Source organism: Lissotriton helveticus, chromosome 8, assembly GCF_964261635.1.
Source record: "Lissotriton helveticus chromosome 8, aLisHel1.1, whole genome shotgun sequence".
In the NCBI taxonomy this organism is placed as follows: Eukaryota; Metazoa; Chordata; class Amphibia; order Caudata; family Salamandridae; genus Lissotriton; species Lissotriton helveticus.
This window is the reverse complement of record NC_136069.1, coordinates 927727493-927748575: the sequence shown is the minus strand read 5'-3', so window position 1 is coordinate 927748575 and position 21083 is coordinate 927727493. Positions and strand designations below refer to the sequence as shown.

General features: G+C 44.3%; 1 protein-coding gene across 1 annotated transcript in view; it reads right to left on the bottom strand.

The window, feature by feature from the left end:
* The window catches only part of LOC144773828 (interphotoreceptor matrix proteoglycan 2-like), an 815142-nt gene that overhangs the window by 396147 nt on the left and 397912 nt on the right, over window positions 1-21083 (bottom strand). Inside the window, exon 5 of the mRNA XM_078658923.1 lies at window positions 18165-18214. Within this exon, the coding sequence (XP_078515049.1) occupies window positions 18165-18214 (50 nt within the window). The remainder of the gene's footprint in view (window positions 1-18164; window positions 18215-21083) is intronic.

Genomic DNA, 21083 nt, shown 5'->3' with positions numbered 1-21083 from the left:
AATAAGAATCTTTTCATTAGACTTTGAAGTGCAAAGTTGTACGGGATCAAAAAGTCAGAAGATCACTTAGAGACAATAAGTGCTTAAGTGAGTTATCGGGTCGCACTAGGCCAGGACAAAGTCAAGAGTGCAGGCTGACCATACATGTATGCGGATAAGCAGCAGGGACCTTCTTGGGACCACTGATACAGACAATGTCATTGCCACGAGGCTGTGTAGATCACGCTGTGGACGATATGCATAGAGGTCTCTCACCTAACTGCAGCAATGCTTCGATTCCGCTATACGTAATGGTGAGTGTCATGCTTCTGACCCACTCTGCAGCAGAGAGGTGCAGAATCCGAAGCGGATGTGTGAGTGCGGTTGTCAAAAACCTTAAGACTCCATTTCCATAGGTACAGGACTGGGATGGCATCATTGGCAGGCCAAACCCATGGCTTGTAGCTTCCATGTGCAGATGTAGATGGTTCAAGTCTTTGACATTCGTGAGACTTGGGGGCAGGAGGCAAGCCAGCAGGCCCTTGGAGTCACTCTTGATTCATGTAATGCAGGTATAGTCCGTCTCACCCATTTGCATGAACAGCATGCAGCAGGAGCCTGGGCGGCTCAGCATGGTAAGAGCACAGCATGGCAGAGTTCAGCAAAGTGGGTAGTCCTTTTAGCAGCACCACGTCTCTTCTTTGTGGTAGAGCGGTCACAGGTCCAGAAGTGTGCTGTCTTGGTAGACTCAGAGACCCAGTACTTATACTCAAATGTGCCTTGAAGTGGTGGAGACTTCAATGAGAGGTATTTGAAGTGCACACAGGTCCTTTTTTCCAAGACCCAGCTACAGGCTATCAGTAGGGGGTAATCAGCCCTTTGTGTTGGGTCAGATCACTACCTATTAAATTGTAAGTGTCCGCCCTTCCCTCCCTTCCTGGTCTGGAAGAACCATCAGAATGCAGTTGTATGTAGATGGGCACCACCCAGACCCACCTAGCCTGCCTATGTTTGTGGCTGTCTTGAGGAAATGCACAAACTGCAGCTGTCACTCATCCCAGACGTGTATTGGAGGCAGGCTGAAGGGCACACAGAGCTAAGAGCAGAGAAATGTCCCCATTCTAAAAGTGGCATTTCTAAAATACTAATGTTAAATCCAACTTTGCCAGTAAAGAAGATTTATCATTACTATTCCATATATAAAACATGATGCAATCCCTCCTTTCTGATCAGGAATTACAGCTTAGAAGTGTTTTAAGTAATTCCTCAATGTTAGCTTTAGAGAGGAATAAGCCTCACAGCAGTGAAACATGAATGTAGCTGTTTGTCACTACCAGGACATGCAAAAAATAAAAGTATATGTCCTACCTTTTACTTACACAGCACCCTGCTCCTAGGGCTACCTAGGGCTTACCTAGGGGTTGATTTGTTTGCAATAAAAGAAGAGTTTTCAGGCTTGGCAAGTAGTTTTGAATGCTCAGTAAAAGTTGCAGTTAACTATATACACAGGCCCTGCAATGGCAGGCCTTAGACATGGTTAAGGGGCTACTTATATAAGTGGCACAATCAGTGCTGCCCACCCACTAATAGCATTTAATTTACAGGCCAAGGGTACATGTAGTGTACTTTACTAGGTACTTATAAGTAAATTGAATATGTCAATTGGGGATGAACCAATATGACCACGTTTAGGGGAGAGAGCACAAGCACTTTAGCTTTGTTTAGCAGTGGCAAAAGTCAGCAAAAACTGGGACAAAAAAATGGAGGAGAACGGGCACAAGTTTGGGAGAAGACCACCCTAAGGCTGTTAGGTTTAACAGTACCATGCTGCGGTCTAAATCCCACACGAGTCTGTGAGTATTATTGGAAAGATTCAGCTTCTTCTATTCTGTTTATGGCCTTTGTGGTATTCAGTCCTCTTAATTCATTGAATTTAAATGATACTGTTCTAGAAAGAGAGCATGAATTTGATTATCTGGGTATATGTTTGTCGGATTCCAATATTTGGTCTCCACAAATTCTCAAAAGCTAACTTATTATTGAATATAGCATGGCTGCACTTCTTAGAACTACAAAGAATTTTACCCATTATCCTTTTCCACGGGGCTCCCCAACCATTCCCAGGCGGCTCAATGTGGTTCTTAAACCTATTCAACATTTTATTTCCATAAAGCCATTAATCTTTTGGACGCTCACCTGGGTGACAGAGGAATTACTACCCTAAAGAGAGTCCATTCGAGAAATATTCCATAGACCTAGCGCCGTGTAGTTGTCTTCACTTTCTTATGTAAGATATTGGCTTAAACCTTTTGGAGTTAGGCGTTACTGAGAAAACCCTACAATGGTACCTACAAACGCTGCACAAATAGCTTTAGTCAGATAAATGGCAGGTATACCGCCAACTGTGGTAGTCAGAAACTGAGGAAAAGTTTTTTAGAATCCAAATGTGATTTGAAATGTCAGTTTTTCTTGGACAACATCAACCGCCCCTAGCAAAAGAGCACTTTACATTAAGCTCAGGCTGGGAACTTTATCTTTAGCATTTTTCTCTGTTAAGGGCCAGAATCCTAGTGTGAGTTCCCCAATCTGGCCTGTGTGTCATATAGAGAATGAAAGTAAGAAGCATGTGTTATTTTCTCGTAGTGGATATTTAAAACCAAGGTACAAGTGGATTACACCCTTATGAAGCGTCTGTAGATTAGACATTGCAAGACAACCTGCAGAATATGTCAGTTTGACATGAACCCATGGGTAATATTTTTGGTTTCTAAGTTATCAGAATCAGTTTAGTCAATTAGAGGCACATTTGTAAATTAACTGTTGTCTTATGATTATGTGTCTTGAAAATGTTTTTTTTAATTCTGTATTTTACCATTGTTTTTATTGTTGATGGATCTGTTATCCGTTCGAACAAATAAATAATACATAGATGGCCAGTTATGTACATGTTTTTTTTTTTGTAAATGTTTATTGTTTTTTTTTAAACAAACATATAATACAATACAGAAACGCGTGGCTCGCTTGCTGTACAGGTTATGTTATTGATAGCCTGGGTTACAGAGGCTTGGCTTCCCTGTGTTTGACATTGTACAACATAGAACATGTAACCCAAGACTTTAACCGTTGGTGGGTACCTGGCAAACGCTGCTGGTTGAGTTGGTTTGTGCGCTGTGGTCGGCCCCTATCCTCTAGGTTACTCTGCGGTGCGTGTTGGTTGACTGCGAGGTAAAGCTGGGGGGGTACGGGGGATGGGGTGGGGGCTGCCTGCTTGGGTAGGGGAGTCATGTACATAAAACTCGTGGTTTGCTGCTCTATCACGGTGGGTCGAATGGGTTCAAGAATCTGTCTAGCGCGGACCATAGTTCCCTGTTGGGTTTTCTCCATGGTGTGTAACGAAGTGTTGTGATGTCTGCTCCTCTTAAGAACGCCACCCAGTTCAGCCAACCTTTAAATGTGGCCTTGGAGGTGTCCTTCCAGTTGGTGAGGACTATTTTTGTTGCCAATGTTAGTAAGAGATCTAGCAGATCTCTGTCTTGTTGTGAATGTAGATCTGCTGTTATGAATGGGTTGGTGAGGGTGGAGAGCTCCTTTTTAAGGGAGCACCCTAGGATGTTGTGCATGAAGGAGAAGACTTTGTTCCAATATCTCTTGACTTTTGTGCAGTGTAGTATGAGGTGTGCCAGGTCTCCTTTTTCTAAGTCGCAGTTCCAGCAGCAGTCGTGTTCTTTCAGGCCCATGGCCGCCAGGCGGGCCGGGGTCCAGTAGAGTTTGTGTAGCAGCCAGAATTTTGTCTGTGCAAGGATCAGTGTTACCATATTCTTTGAGGAAGCTGACCATAGGTCTTTGGCTTGTTGTTCAGTTAGTGGTGTGTCATCTATGTTTGGGGTGTATAGGTTTATTACATGGATTGTCTCACTGTCTCTCTTCAGTTGTGTTATTAGAATCCTGCCCCTCGGTGTCCTGCTGTTGCCCTGTTAATGTCATTCTGGCCTTCTTGTTTATGATTATGACTCCTTTCTTTTTTCTTGTCGCTGGTGTGCATGCGACCGCCCCTATCCACTTTGCTCTTATTCTGTCCGTGTCTTCTAGGGACAGTCTTGTTTCTTGTAGCAGTATGATGTCACCTTTAGTTTTAGCTAAATAATCTAGGATTTTCCTTCTCCTGACTGGATGGTTGAGACCCTTGACGTTTAGGGAGACTATCTTGAGGTCAGCTGTTAGGGAGGGGAGGTTATTGTGCGTCATGGAATGGTCTGTGTGTGTAGGATGTTAACATCCCGCCCTCTTGTGTGTGAATCGTGATGTCTCTTTCTACCATGGTGTGTCACCTTCTGGGTCTCCCTCACTTTGTCCATGGGGTTTTATAGATCGGTGCTGCATAGGCACCAGGAAGGAGAAGGAAAAAAGTGTAGTGGTGTTGTAGAGTAGCCTATATACACAGGCTTTGTCTTATGCACATACTGGACAAACGGGACTAACTGGACAACAATAAAGACGGACAAGACAAACCCCTCCATCCCCCTCCCACCTCCCCCCATCTCCCCCGCTCCCCCTCACCCACCCCACCCTCCCTTCACTTTGTATGCTGAGCGTGCAACGGCAAGATCCCCTGATCCGCCTCTCTGAGAGTGTGACCAACGTTTATCCAAAAGTTAGTTTTTCTTCTCAGTCCGTGCTGGTTGTCTTCGCTTATAAGGGCAACCCACAATGTTGGCCATTAAAGGAACAACTATTGGAATACAATGCTACCCCCTGTTCCACTACACTAGGTGGGCAGCTGGGTAGACTCTTTTTATTGTGCAAAGGATATGTAGGCGCCGGTCAGGATAGCTTTGTTGTGATGGCACAGTTCTGGGACTTGTGGTTCTTCTGAGGTAGATCTGGTTGGTTGTCTGTGTTGCAATTCTTATTTCCTTTCATGGTTACGAACATCGGCATCCTCCAATCTTGGATCAGGTGATGCTCTTCTTTTGCTCGATCCTAGCGTTGTGGTTTCCATTTCTTGATGTATCGGGTCTTGCAAGTATCTGTACAGTTCGTTGAGCTCCTCAAAGTTTAGAGTTCTCCCTTTGTTCGTTATCCGGGGTTTAGTTGGTGACCTCCTGCACATGCACCCTTCTCTTATGTTGCCGGCGGTTTTCGCTTTATTTCGGGTGCTCCCGCTATTGGTGCGCCGAACATTGTGTCCCGCGTGCGCTTACGGTGGTTAGCGCTTGCCGTCTATTGTTTCCCAGTTTGGCAGTTCGGGCTGGACTGTTCTCATGAGGCACAGGGTCAGACTGATTTGCATATGGCCATGTCTGAACTGGGGTGGCAGAGTGGGCTAAAGAATGGTGATGGATTAAACCCAGATCTGTTGACTGGGTGTGAGTGTTTGATTGGTTCAGATGCTCCGTCCATCACCACCCCCTTTTGTACCGCTTTGTTTGCAATAAGTTGGCAGGGTATGCTCAGACGTGAGTCCCTTGCTCACTTTGCCACTGGATTCAAGCAAGCCGAGCTGAAGACGGCTGAAATGCCAAAAACCGGTCTTCGGAAGCTTGTTTCCGGTCCAGGGAAGGCATGGCTTGGCAGTTCGGGCTGGACTGTTCCCATGAGGCACAGGGTCAGACTGATTTGCATATGGCCATGTCTGAACTGGGGTGGCGGAGTGGGATAAAGAATGGTGATGGATTAAACCCAGATCTGTTGACTGGGTGTGAGTGTTTGATTGGTTCAGATGCTCCGTCCATCACCACCCCCTTTTGTACCGCTTTGTTTTCCATAAGTTGGCAGGGTATGCTCAGACGTGAGTCCCTTGCTCACTTTGCCACTGGATTCAAGCAAGCCGGGCTGAAGATGGCTGAAATGCCAGAAACCGGTCCTCGTAAGCTTGTTTCCGGTCCAGGGAAAGCATGGCTAGGCAGTTCGGGCTGGACTGTTCCCATGAAGCACAGGGTCAGACTGATTTGCATATGGCCATGTCTGAACTGGGGTGGCAGAGTGGGCTAAAGAATGGTGATGGATTAAACCCAGATCTGTTGACTGGGTGTGAGTGTTTGATTGGTTCAGATGCTCCGTCCATCACCACCCCCTTTTGTACCGCTTTGTTCGCCATAAGTTGGCAGGGTATGCTCAGACGTGAGTCCCTTGCTCACTTTGCCACTGGATTCAAGCAAGCCGGGCTGAAGATGGCTGAAATGCCAGAAACCGGTCCTCGTAAGCTTGTTTCCGGTCCAGGGAAAGCATGGCTTGGCAGTTCGGGCTGGACTGTTCCCATGAAGCACAGGGTCAGACTGATTTGCATATGGCCATGTCTGAACTGGGGTGGCAGAGTGGGCTAAAGAATGGTGATGGATTAAACCCAGATCTGTTGACTGGGTGTGAGTGTTTGATTGGTTCAGATGCTCCGTCCATCACCACCCCCTTTTGTACCGCTTTGTTCGCCATAAGTTGGCAGGGTATGCTCAGACGTGAGTCCCTTGCTCACTTTGCCACTGGATTCAAGCAAGCCGGGCTGAAGATGGCTGAAATGCCAGAAACCGGTCCTCGTAAGCTTGTTTCCGGTCCAGGGAAAGCATGGCTTGGCAGTTCGGGCTGGACTGTTCCCATGAAGCACAGGGTCAGACTGATTTGCATATGGCCATGTCTGAACTGGGGTGGCAGAGTGGGCTAAAGAATGGTGATGGATTAAACCCAGATCTGTTGACTGGGTGTGAGTGTTTGATTGGTTCAGATGCTCCGTCCATCACCACCCCCTTTTGTACCGCTTTGTTCGCCATAAGTTGGCAGGGTATGCTCAGACGTGAGTCCCTTGCTCACTTTGCCACTGGATTCAAGCAAGCCGGACTGAAGACGGCTGAAATGCCAGAAACCGGTCCTCGGAAGCTTGTTTCCGGTCCAGGGAAGGCATGGCTTGGTAGTTCGGGCTGGACTGTTACCATGAGGCACAGGGTCAGACTGATTTGCATATGGCCATGTCTGAACTGGGGTGGCAGAGTGGGCTAAAGAATGGTGATGGATTAAACCCAGATCTGTTGACTGGGTGTGAGTGTTTGATTTGTTCAGATGCTCAGTCCATCACCACCCCCTTTTGTGCCGCTTTGTTCGACATAAGTTGGCAGGGTACGCTCAGACGTGAGTCCCTTGCTCACTTTGCCACTGGATTCAAGCAAGCCGGGCTGAAGACGGCTGAAATGCCAGAAACCGGTCCTCGGAAGCTTGTTTCCGGTCCAGGGAAGGCATGGCTTGGCAGTTCAGGCTGGACTGTTCCCATGAGGCACAGGGTCAGACTGATTTGCATATGGCCATGTCTGAACTGGGGTGGCAGAGTGGGCTAAAGAATGGTGATGGATTAAACCCAGATCTGTTGACTGGGTGTGAATGTTTGATTGGTTCAGATGCACCATCCATCACCACCCCCTTTTGTACCGTCTATTGTTTCCCCATCACGTGGCGATACTGGTTTTAAAATGGCCCCCTTGCGCTTAGTTTCGTTTTTAGAGTAGGGTACGGATTGGGGGCTGTTGAGTGGATCGCTCCCTCGCATGGATCGCTTCCTCGTGTGGTTGTTTTGTTGTCTCTGTACGCCCGCCTTCGACCGCGTTCCCGGGGTTTCTATTTTACAGGAGTCGCGGTTGCTGTATCAGCGCGTTTTCATTCCCCACAGCTTCCTCGTTCTTATTCTCCACAGCTTCCACGTGCTTTCTTTTATGTGTCCGTTTTTTCTGTTCTAGTTGTTTACTTGCACCCCTACCTATTCCAAGATGGCGGCCCCAACGCTGGTATCAGTTTCAGTATAGCTACCGGGCTTGGTACCCTCCTCGTCGCAAATGCGTGATTGTCTCTGTTTTATTTTATTGTGTGGTGTTGGCACCGCTTGCAATTGCCGGTTTCGCTCGCTTGTGGTACCTTTTTCAGCTTCCTCATGCTTTCTTTTATGTGTCCGTTTTCTGTTCTAGTTGTTTACTTGCATCTCCACCTATTCCAAGATGGCAGCCCCCACGCTGGTATCAGTTTTGGTATCACTACCGGGCTCGGTACCCTCCCCGCAGCAAATGCGCGATTGTCTCTGTCTTATTGTGTGGGGTTGGAACCGCTTGCAATTGGCCGGTTTCGTTCGCTTGTGGTACCTTTTCAGCTTCTTCCTCGTGCTTTCTTTTTTGTGTCCGTTTTCTGTTCTAGTTGTTTAATTGCGGCCCCACCTATTCCAAGATGGTGGCCCCCACGCTTGTATCGGTTTCGGTATCGCTACTGGGTTCGGTACCCTCCCCACCGCAAATGCGTGATTGTCTCTGTTTTTTTGTATGGGGTTGGAACCGCTTACAATTGGTCGGTTGCGCTCGCTTGTGGTACCTTTTCAGCTGCTACTTTTCAGGCTTCGATGGCTTTGATGAGGAAAGTGGTCACTATCTTAGGTACGCCGATGGGATGTTAGTCGGGATGCCTCTTACCCCTCCGTTTTGCTGGTTTGTGTTCTCACCCCTCTCGTTGAGTGCTCGATACCTTCTGACATGTGTTTAGCCGTTTTCATGGTTTTCTGGGACCTCTTGACGGATTATTTTGTATGGTTTCCCTCAGCGAGATGCGGAGCTCGGGATTTAGGCAGGTTGCCTCATTGCCATCCATGTAAATGTTTTCAACTGGCTTTAGGTGCTAGAGATGCAAAATAGGCATAGGACTTCCTAGTTGGGGTACATTTCCTTGTCAGCAGACATGGATGTTATGGCTGAAGCTTAACATACATTCGTTCTGTGAAAAAAAGGCATCTTCGTGAATTGTCTTTCTATGTTTAGGCATTGTTTTTACTGCCCTTTTGGTCTGTGCACTCTAGCGCTGTAATTCAGTGTCAAAAACCATTTGCTCTGTACATGTAAGCATGAAAAATGGGCTTCACTCAGTTGGCATATTTAACTATCCTGTAGGGCAGTGGTAGGTTGATATGGAAAATCCACTGGTGGCAGAGAAGTTAAATGTTACATGCAGGCTGAAGTGTATACTTATACGTCCCATACAAACAGTTGAAAAAGTATAGCTCCAGGTAAATTAATTTGGCCTACCTGGCTGCAGATATAAAGCCCAGAAGTAACACTTGTCAGAGTAAAGTGTGCTGGTGTAAACAAAACCTACTTTTATAAATGTATTAAGTCGCCCCTAGGTGTGCCTTTTCACCCTCAAGAATGGGAGCTGACAGTATAAAAGCTTGACCTCTAGATATAAAGTTTCAATTTTGTACTGAGAGGCACTGTTGTGACTAAAAGTTAATTTTCACAATTATCTCAGGAAAAATGCTAGAAACTTGATTAAAAGTTCCTTTTTAATATTATCAAAAATCTAGTTCAGTGGTGAAGATAGCTTATTACATTCTATGACTGAAAGGCAACCTGTAAAAAAAAGATTTGTGCTGTCTGTATGGCAGTAATAAACTATTTCTGCTACCTTTCCCTCCCTCAAATGCCAGTACTTAGTATCCTGCTAGGGATTGAAATGTTGCTCTGCCGACAAACAACAGAACAACTTCTCAAGGTAGGAAGAGTGGAATGGGCCAACCACTGAGCACTTAACAAGAATCGAAATAAATTACTCACACTTTCTAATTTAGTATATTGTATAATTTAATAAATATGCTTGTGGTCCCGGGAGCTCGCGATATCTGCACGGCTCAGGTTAATCCAGTCACACTACCTTCATTTAACCTATATGGCACTTCACAGACTCTGGCAAGTGGGCATTCTCCCTGGGACTACTTGCACTGATGCTCCTCCCCCGATTGCAGATTTTTACCATATGGTCTGTCAGTGTTCTGCGATTGCCCAGTATTGGCACCGGAGAGGCAGGTCACTTGATAATATTCTGGCCAGACCTGTTGTGCAGACCCCAAAATTGGCCATTCTGGGTCTTATGGATGAGTTTGGGGGAGAGTGGGGACATAGGAGGTTGGTCAGTCTGCAGGCATTAGTGGCTAAGACAGACATAGCAAGTAACTGGAAATTGCCAGTGCCACCTAGCAATACAATGTGAGATCCATCATAAACTGGTGGGCCAAACAAGAGGAACCAATATATATTGCATGGGGTTGTCCTCGGAGGTTCCATAAAAGCTGGGGAAGATGCTGGGAATGCTATGGCTTGTCCTTTACATTGGAGGCTGGGCCTGGGGAAGATGCGGCTCCTCTGTAATCTGCTGGAAATTTGAATGGGTGGGATTATGGGGCTTTGACTGGGAGGCAATCCTTTCTTTTGTTCTCATTAAAACCAATAAAATCTGTTTATGAAACAATGTTTGTGGTTGACAGTTACCCCTTTTCCTTGTTAGCTTGCATGGTGCCCTCCCTGAAAAAGACTTTCGGAATTTTAAACAACGTTTTAAAAAAAAATTAACATTTCTATTCAGCTTCTCTGACACAGAAACTGCTATTGGAGAAAATGAATCCAAGTTTTGTTTACCTTTGACTGCAGGTTAAAGGGAACAAGTATAGTGATGGGGGATTTTGAAAATTGGCTACACAGGAACAGCATATTTTAGATATTTTTGGGAAAAAACTGCTTGCACACCACTCTTGTGGCAAAATACACCAACCCATGACATGTAGCCAAACACAGCAAAACCATCCATTTTATCATCATGCAGTTTCTAAGAAATATATGTGTGGTAGATCAAGTCCCAGGGACCTGACTATGGGACTTTTAAGTGTTTCCTCAAACTTCTAAAAAGTTTACATTTCCGTTCTGCCTTCCTCTCACAGAACTAGGTAAGGGAGTGAGAAAGTTAAAACATAAATTCCAAGCCATAATAGCAGGACTTTATTACAAACATGCCATTGCATATGAATGCGGTAACATACACAGATATGTTATATGACTGCATTTAAATGTCGTTTTTATATTGGCCTGAAGGGCACATTAACTTTAATCTGTCTGCAAAGTGTCATTTATTTCTGAGGCATAGAAGCCATTCGATCCAGTGTTGCACAATTGCACATTTGCTGCATTGTGTAGCAAGTCAAGCCTCAATCAGAGGATTAGCAAAATGAGGCGTGAATTTTAGAAAAGTAGTGCAGTCAACATTTATTTATGCATCTCTATTTTCCAATTACTTTTTGCATTCCTTCTCTTGAGAAGATACTGCCTTGTGCTCATTATTTTGTTTCATTGCAGTAACAGTTCCTGTCAGATGTTCACATTTTCACTGACTTGTATTGAAAAAAAAAGCATACAAATGTGCCTTTGTGTGTATTGTACAGGAGGAAGAAGCATCATATGTATTTCCATTAAACTCAATCACTGGGACTTACTCTGGCCTGCATTCTACTCAATTTGTTTGCCCACCATGCCACCTTGGACAGGAACCAGCTACACACAAATTAGTCTAATTCCCACTCGAATAGGAACAGACCAGCCCAAACTACCAGGCCAGGTACCCTCTGAAAGGGAACGGACGCAACCCAAGTCTGGTTTTGGCCTTTCTGGGTTCGTCAGTTGGTTGCAGTTTAACCCCTTGCATGCGGCCGCGATTCTGCGCCTGTGCGGCAAAATCGCAAGTGGGCAGGTGTATGACAGCCCCCAGCCGTCAACTTGCACATGAGCACCGCAGTGCATGACGGACGGGGGCCGTCATCAGCATGCAAGGGGTTAAGTCCCATGTCATAGGGAGCACGAGACACAAGTCTGGGCATACCTATCTCACTCAGGGCATTGCACAGACGAAAACAGAAAAGTGATGGGGGGAATGCTTGAATTATTCTAATCAATGGAAATTATTTGGGCCACATTCCAGTCCATTGCTTTTTGCCGACCATGCCACCTCATACAGGAAACCGCCACATACAAATTAGCCTTGGTCCTGCTCCATTAAGGACAATCAACAGCTGAAATGCCTAGCCAGTTCCCCTCTGAACACCAACACAAGCAACCTCAGACGGGTTTTGGCCTACTGGGACCTTGTAAGTATGGTGCAGCTTGAATCTAATGGCACATAATGGTGAGCACTGGATCAATGCCCTGGAATACCGTTGCAATTAGGTCACAGCACTGAGGATAGCAAACCAGGGTGTATGGACTGCTGTAGTTAAATGCAGCCACTGGTGATTACATGGGACACATTCCAGTCCCTTGTTATTTGCCCACCAAGCCACCTCAGAAAGAAATCATATGCCAATTAGCCTTGGCCATGATCCAATGGGAACTGTGCTGCCCAAAATGTGGGTTTGTTGTTGATGATAAACTATCATTTAATGCCCAGATCAATAAGCTTACTTCTAACTTTTGGCTCATCATCAAAATGATTAGGAAAATACGGCCTTTCATCCCGCCTGAGGCATTGAAGACCCTAGTTACAGTTCTGGCCCTTTCCAGACTGGACTATGGCAATGCCCTCTATGTAGGGATGCAATCGCAGTTGTTATTGAAGCTGCAGAGATTGCAGAACGCAGCAGCTAGTTTTATACTTGACAACCCCAGGCATGAGCCTGTCACCCACAGACTAGAAGCCTTACATTGGTTCCCAGTGGCCAAAAGGATAATTTTCAAATCTCAATGTCTGTCCTTCAAAGCACTAAAAGGCATTGGCCTGCAGTTTTTGAAGACCATTTGAAATGGTATACACCAGGTAGGAACCTAAGATCAGCTCACTCTAAACTGTTACAGACACCCAAGTTAAAGCAGGTCGAGTGGGGAGGAAGAAGCTTCCTAGTGGGAACAATTAAAATCTGGAACCTCCTCCCAATCTCTATCAAGAGCAGCACTTTGTAGAAGTGTATCAAATAGGTTCTGATATTTTAGTCCCCATCCTTACATCTTTATTTAACAAAATACATCAGGCTGGAGAGCCTATCCCTCCGACCTGGTTAGAGGCTACGGTCACATTCATTCTGAAGCCGAATAAGGACCCCATGAGCGTTGAGTCCTACAGGCCAATCTCGCTGCTAAATACAGACTATAAAATCTTTGCGGGTGTCCTGGCAGCGAGATTGGCCAAAGTAATCAAGTCTGTGGTCCACGAGGATCAGAGGGGTTTTATGCCTAGCAGGCAGCTGAATGAGCTGACCTTCCAGGCTATTGCGTCCATCGACTTTGCTACGGAGAAAAAAAATCCATTAACTATCGTAGCAATCGACGCCGCCAAGGCCTTTGACCAGGTTAGATGGCTGTACTTGTGGGAAGCTTTGTCAAAGTTTGGTATTCCAACTAATTTTATAGCATCTGTGAAAGCATTATATCTCCATCCCAAGGCCAAGTTTTTTGTTAACAACTCACTTACGGACTGGGTCCAAATAACACGCGGCGCCAGACAGGGATGTCCCCTCTCTCCCTTATTATTCAACTTATATATAGAGCCCCTAGTAATCCAGCTAAGATCGGACGTTTTAATTAAGCCTTTCCGCATGAATGAACTAGATCTAAAATTCGCTTTATATGCGGATGATCTTTTAATGTATACTTCCAATCCCGGTGTATCAATCTGTCGATTATTCCATCAGGCAGAAGCCTTCGGAGAGGCCTCTGGATATAGAATCAACAAAGAAAAAACAGAGGTCATGCAGTGGAATCAGGAGGACCTACTCCCTGAAACGAAGCCCCGGATGAGATATTTAGGAATATATCTGGTTCAGAACATCTCTCAGACATCCAAAGTAAACTTGGATAGAGTCTACAAGGACATCAGTGGACTCTTGCATCGCTGGTCGGGACTGCCATTGAATATCTTCGGGAGGGTAAACCTAATTAAAATGGCCATTCTGCCAAAGAACACTATCCTCTTTAACTCGATACCCTTGTCATTTAATCCCAAGGATATTGCCAAATTACAGGGAAGAATAGGATCTTTTATATGGAACTCTAAATCGACCAGAATTTCCCTGAAAAAATTAAGAAGAAAAATGAAAACAGGTGGACTCACTATGTCAGACATTCTCCACTACTGCCATTCTTTTCATTTTAAAAATTTTAGACTAATGGCCGATAAAGCAGATACATCTTGCCTGGGTCGGCTATTTCAGGCGTTACTACATGATATTCCTCTAGGACACGAATCTTTCTTATTTAAATTTGGGGATCCAAAATTCTAAAAGAAGGTTAGATTGAAGGTTTTGGACACAGCTCTGAGAAATTGGGTGTTTGTCAGAAAAAAACTAGGCACCCCTTACTATACACCTCTGGCTCCTATTTGGGATTCCCCGGGAACACCTGGATGCTTCAGAGACCAATTATCGCTCCCCCTTAAAACAGCGGGCATCATGCAGTGGCAGGATCTTCTTGATGACTCAAAGTTATTGGGGTGGGATCCACTCTTTAGGCTGACAAATGGAACTCTTACCATGTTCAAATTTTATCAGTTATCTAGCTGGTGGGCTACCATACCTTGGGATTTAACAACTAACCCGAAATTTGAACTGGTAAAGAAAAAAGGGAGCTGGAAAAAAGAGATTTCTTTTTGGTATGAGGAACTAAATGAGAAAGATGAAGTTACAGAACTAGAACTTAATAAGCTGTGGGGAGAAGCGGAAGTTTTGCAATGGGATAATCTACCAGCTTTATGGGGAGATTCCTTTAAATTGCTAAATACAGTGGCGAAATCATCCCCCTTAAAACGAAATCATCGGTTCACCCTGTATAGAGCGTATATATCCCCTAAAAAATTGGTAAGGATCACAAACCTGGAATATTGTTGTCCACGTTGCAAGGCTTCCGCGGCGGATGATTTACATATGTTTGTTGAGTGTCCAAGATTGTCGCTCTTTTGGTCTAAAATTGAAGAATTTATAGCAGAAGTTTTGGGTATATATTTTGCCATCACCCCCAAGATTATTCTTTTTGGCCTAGGGGTAGAGTACCAGCTCAATGATATGAGGACTAAATTCATATTTTATGTAATGATTTTAGCCAGACGGGAAACCTGTAAGGGCTGGAAGTCAGAGAATTCTCCCATCTTTGCTGACTGCCTAAAATATATCATATATATTAGTGTATCTGATATAGCATGCGACAGCTCTAGCCTTGATAAGACCTGGGCGGCCCTAGAAGCTTGGCGGAACAGATGAGAGTATTCCTATGATTTCACCTGGGTACTGTTGGCGCTTGGTCTCCAACCTAACCAAGGATCTTCCAGTTTAAAGGGTATGGAGTAGACCTAGCAAACAGTTAAGCCTAGAGGGGTTTTCCCTTTCCTCACCTATTTTGGATTAAATCCTTGAGACCGGTACATCGTAATATGGAGAGGAGGAGATACCTATCTAGAATACCCATCATCGGTATATGAGGAATAACCAAAAAAAAAAAAAAAGAGCAGCACTTTGCTAATATCTTTTAGAAGAGCATTGAAGACCTGGCTCTTCACAAATAGACTTGGCGCATAAACTGGAGTGAAAACTACACTGTCCTACTGACTCTAGCGCCAAGAAGCCCTTGGGCATTCGTGCGCTGTATAAATCAAAAAATCAAATCAAACGAGTACCTTCTCAACTGGAACATAAGCAACCCCAGTGACCATGCATTCTTCATAATGCATAGTCACACCATCACCCTTACCAAAAAACACTTAATCCTTATTAGAACATTGTAATGTGGAGCACTCCATTGAATACAATGGAGTGCTTGGAGCTTCTACAGGCCAGTAACAGCTAGCAAAGCAACATTCCAATGTTGTTTTACAAAGGCCTCTCGGAGCCTTAGGGGATTTAACACCCGTCGAGCTCCGAAAGGCCGTTGTTTTATTTGTTAGAACATTCTGACCTCTAGTGGCAGAATGTTCTAATAGCCTTATAGCCCTTCGTAGCTGGGCTATACCGGCCATTAAAGTCCCGCTTCCTTGTTAAAGGCCCTCGCCTTCGGCTCAGGCCTTTAATGCTGGAGCCGGCCTTTAATGGCCAGTATAGTCCGCTAGGAAGAGCTTTAAGGCTATAGTAACTTGCATTTTCATATGACAGAGACAGCATGGTTGCAGACACGAAGAATAAAAGAAGAATCTATAAGTGAAGTTTAAACACACCAGAAAGTACTTTGCATTTCTTTTGCATAACAATATTAAAATTTGTTTGTTTGTAAGTCAAGAAAATATTGTAGCTCAGAATGTGTACTGACATCCAGGGAGATTCTGTCTTTCCTGTAATCGTCCAAAAGTTAAAAAAAATTAACATGTCGCCATAAAAAGCTCTATTTTGTTAATTATTGTTCATTTTAGAAACGAATAAGAAGATTGAAAGGTCCGTTTCTGTTTTCATTATTTAAACATCAACTCTAATAATTGTATCAGCCTATCAGCTTGAATGCTATCAGCTTGAGTCCTGCTATGCGGACGACACGCAGCTGGTGGTCTCCCTGACGCAGGAAGCCAACCCACCGGCTCTGGGCGGGCTTAGAGAGTGCCTAGAGGAAGTGAAGACCTGGATGTCCCTATCGTCCTTAAAACTGAATTGGGACAAAACCGAGCTGATGCTCCTTGGCCCCCCAGACCTCAGCATCCCTGCCTCCCTGTGGCCGCCCAGTCTGGGCTCCCCGCCAACACCCAAAAACAGTATCAAGAGTCTCGGAGTCTGGCTGGACAGATCCCTGTCCTTCAGCGTACAAGCCACAAAACTCTCAGCCACATGCTTTGGCATCATGAGGATGCTGAGGAGAATTCTCCCTCTCCTTCCCCTGGAAGCCAAACAAGCAGCCGTACAAGGTCTAATTCAGTCACGCCTTGATTTTAATAATGTACTTTACCTTGGTGCCCCGGAATCCACTCTGAGAAGGCTTCAGACAGTCCAGAATTGCGCAGCACGCATTTTACTCGACATCCCCCGCAGACAGTCAGTGAAGGCCGGATTGGTAACCATCCACTGGCTGCCAGTGCGCCAGAGAGTTATGTTTAAAGCCATGTGCATAGCACATCAGGCCTTCTGGAACACTGGCCCCAGGATTACTCGGGACCTAATTACCCACTACACGCCCAATAGAAGCTTACGCTGTAGTCAGACTTTCCTTGCAGTGGCTCCCAGAATAAAAAGATCTAGATCCGGAGGCTGGACGTTTTCACACAATGCTGCCAGGGCCTGGAACGCCCTCCCGTTGCATCTCAGAGCCAACCCTAATCTTTTAGCCTTCCGTAAACAGCTAAAAACCTTTTTATTTCATCCAGTCTAAATTAATTCCCATTTCTCTCCCCTCTTGGGCCATAGTGCGGGTTCACGGTATTCTTAGCGCTTGGACGCCCCCGGGCAGCAATTCGCGCTCTATAAATACACATAAAAAAAAATGCTGTGTTACAGTGAGCATGGGAAGCATATGTGGGTACATTTGTCGCAATTAAGGAATCATGCTGAGTAAAATAAAACATTGATGGGTGGAACGCTCGAATTCATTTCAGCCACTGCTAATGACTAAGGCCCCATTCCAGTCAATTGTAATGAGAAGATTCATGGTGGAAGGATTCTGTGTGTTGATGCCGAACTGCTTTGTCACCAACTATTTTCGGCAAATCAAAAGATGGTGGCGTTTTTCAACATAACTGGTTAAGTTGCACATGTACTTCTCTTTAAACACTATTGATTACAACATGATTAGAACAAAAGCATTGAATATTTGAATACAGATCAATATTTGTCTGAAAGGAAAAAATCAAACAATATGTCTGACATTTTGTAATGTGCATGTGTTTTAATTTTTACTATCCTAGGGGAACAAACGTTAGTTCAAATCATTACAATTGACTGTACCTTGTGCTCCCTGAAAATAACCATAGTGGAAGTGCAACTGGGTGAATTCAGCCCCAATTTATAACTAATTGTGTCCCACATTTTAATTATTGGGTGATACTGTACTAAATGCTTTAACATGAGATTACCTATTACACACAGGAGGTGGAGAAGAGTGTTGTGTTCAGCTAGCAGGACTCATTTGTATGATGGCTCCACCGGGCTCTGCTGGCATTGTGATCTCTCACAGAATTACTCTGACGTCAGACTGAGGTGAAAAACCAACCCGGAAATAATAAGATGTTTACCCCTATAGTACTTAGCGGGTTCAGGAAGAGGCAAAGCCATTGTATCAGGACTCCAAGTGCAGCTCTGAACTGCCAGCCTTCTGTCAGCAATAATGACTTGGAGCACTGACGAGGGTCACACCTCCCACATGCATCGGGTGTGATTCTCAGGCGTACTACCATAAGCGTACAGTGCATCCTTTGCACATAATCTTCTTCCTACTTTTCACTCATACATGTAAACAAACCTTTTAACGTTGTAGCCTCCGTTACTTGCGAAGATGTTGTTGTCTCTGTGCTGAAAATGCAAGAAAACATTTTTTCAGTGGGAGGTTCATTCATTAACAAAGGAGTGTCATTTTATTCAATGAGCCTAATCGTTATTTTAGGAGCAGTTGCAATATGTAATAACGCACAGTCCGAAATGTATCAAGCCAGTCACCACGCAGGGTAAAATAATATGGGAGTTTCTACAGCAGGAACAGTCTTTCTGGATGCTGCAAATGCCCCTGCATTTATTTTGCTTTCTACCATCAGTGCACCCCTTCCTTCTCTACCCACTTAATACACTTTCATCCACTCTGGCACTCTGAAGCAACCTCCTAGCAGCTTATAGGAGCATATGTATGAAGCCCATTTCCCGTTCTCAAATGGGTAGATTGCAAACGGGAAAAAGCCTTTTGGGATGTATCATCCCAAAAGGCCCTTGCAAAATACGGAATCGCAGAATTTGTGATTACTTATTTTGCAAAAGCATTTAAGGAATCGCAAATTACGATTTCTTAAATGCGATGTAAAAAGCACCCAAGTTGTGCGATTTCTCCTTAAGAAATCGCAAATTACCACCAACTTCAAGTTGGTTGTAAATTGCGATATCTTTGAAAAATGCACTTTTTTGAATTTTTCAAAGTGACATGTGGTGCTCATACATGCCTTTAGGGCATGCATGTGCGCCACATGTGCACACATGCTCATTTCAGGGGTGCATCAGGGTGTACTTATGACACCCTTGCACCCTTGAAATTGCAGTCGCAATTTGCGAGTAACTAATGGGTACTCGCAAATTGTGAATGCCTTCCCATTCATTCCTATGGGCCTCTAGGCCCATAGGCATGAATGGGAAGCCATTCCTTAATTGCAACTCTCAATACCAAGGAATCGCTAAATAGTTGCGAATTTTTTTCACATCTCGTTTTGCGATTCTCAAAATAGCGATTCTTAAAAAGCTATTTGAGAATCGCAAATACAGTATTTGATACATATGCCCCATAGAGTCTTATAAATCCCTGTTCTAAGCACAAACAAGAAAGGTAAATGGTCCAAACAATCCTGGACCCTGTCCCTCAATAAATACAGTACAGCTACAACAAGTAGGGAAACAAGTAACATAAGGATTGATGACATTCAGGGTAGGCGAACAAACAGGTATCAGCACTTTTGGAAATCTGAAAGAAGGAAAAGATATTAGAATGATCAGAAAACTGAAAAAGAAGACTAGAAAACATGGAAGGCATGAGTATGTAGGCATCTGCAGACTAAGCGCTGTATTGCATGCTAAAGAGGGCAAGTCAACTATCTACAAAGACCTAGACACTTAGGTGATTATTCACAAGCTACATTTTATAGTACGTTTAGTAGTACTGAAATAGTACTAGTAATGTACTACAAAATGCTATTCATACACTTACGTGTGGAGGTCTCAGCCACTCATCTTTTCTGTGCTGAGATCTCCTCCTTGAAATTAGAAATCTCTTGCGCATCAGTATATGTTTCTTTAGTAAATGTAGACGGGAGTAGCTGGAAAATTCGAAATACTTATGACTAAAAGGAAGGGTTTAAGGGAGGGGTTTAGGATGGGGCACCCACCGACCCGCAACAGAGTAAGCCCATTGCTATTCACAAACTGCCCTTCTATAGTTACAAAGTCCAAAAAGTACCAAAAATAGTCTTCATCACGGAACTGGAGTAAGTCTAGCGCCACAATTGCCCTCTGGACTCCTGCAGGAGTCTCATGGGAGCCAGTGCAGCTCCTGGCTCCTGCAGGTGATGTGCAGGATCAGGAAAGCAATTAAAAAAATTGTAGAATGTGGAGTGGAGGTCTGTGGGTGGTTGTCTGCTGATGGGGGCTTGCCCTCCTGCATGGGGTTTGGCAGCCCACATGTGGTTGGGCACAGCATCAAGCCGAAAGTAGGCCCTGCAGCCAACCTTCGCAATGCACGGCCGAAGGCTGTGCACTGCAGGGATTGCCTACCAACGTATTGTAATAAGATATTACTTTACGTTAAAATAAACACAAATTAACCGAGTAAACCAAAGTCTAAAGTAGAGGTATATGTAAATAAGGCTGTAAGATTTTAACTTATATTCAGAAACCTTAGAAATTCACTGAAACAAGCCAAAGATTAAAGTGGAGTTATATGTAAGTCTTCTAATCACAGACATAGTATAACAAAAGCAACATCCTCATGCTGCAAACAAAGATGAAACATTGACTCATCTCCATGATGGCAATGTTTTGCTTGATACTTTGCAACAAATGCCAAGTCACTAGGTAGTACATTGACCCATGCCTTTAATTTAAAGAGAATTAAGAAATTAATCTCAGATGTACTGTCATCAGATCAGGTCATTCTGCAAGGGCTAACCTGTAATGACACCCCACACTTTTTGATCCGCAATTCAGCATTTGCCCATTTCACATTTGTGGTGTGCTGGCTGGCTTCACAGAGTCCACCCTCGTCATTCTTATGGTAATTTTCCATGCAACTTCTCATCCAATCACTTTACAACACAAATAAGACCAGATCACTTCCACACTTAAGGATCTCATTGGCTCCATGTCAAGGCCCATATAAAATTCAAATTGATGTCAGTTTCACAGAAGAATACCCACTTCAGCAACTAGATTACTTCACAGATAAACACACATTCTCTGTCCATGCTCCCACTGCCCACAGCTTAACTCAAAGGTTATTTGAAGTTCCAAAAGTGACAAATGAGTAAGAAAAATATCAGAAAGTAGTTATTCTCCTGATTTTACCCTTCTCTCTGAACAAACCTTGCCTTCTAGGGGAGATAGGTCCCATTATACCTATTGTTAAGTAAACAAACATCAAGACGCTTCAGGTAACTAAACACCTTCCTACCTCCTTATCCAACCTCCTCCT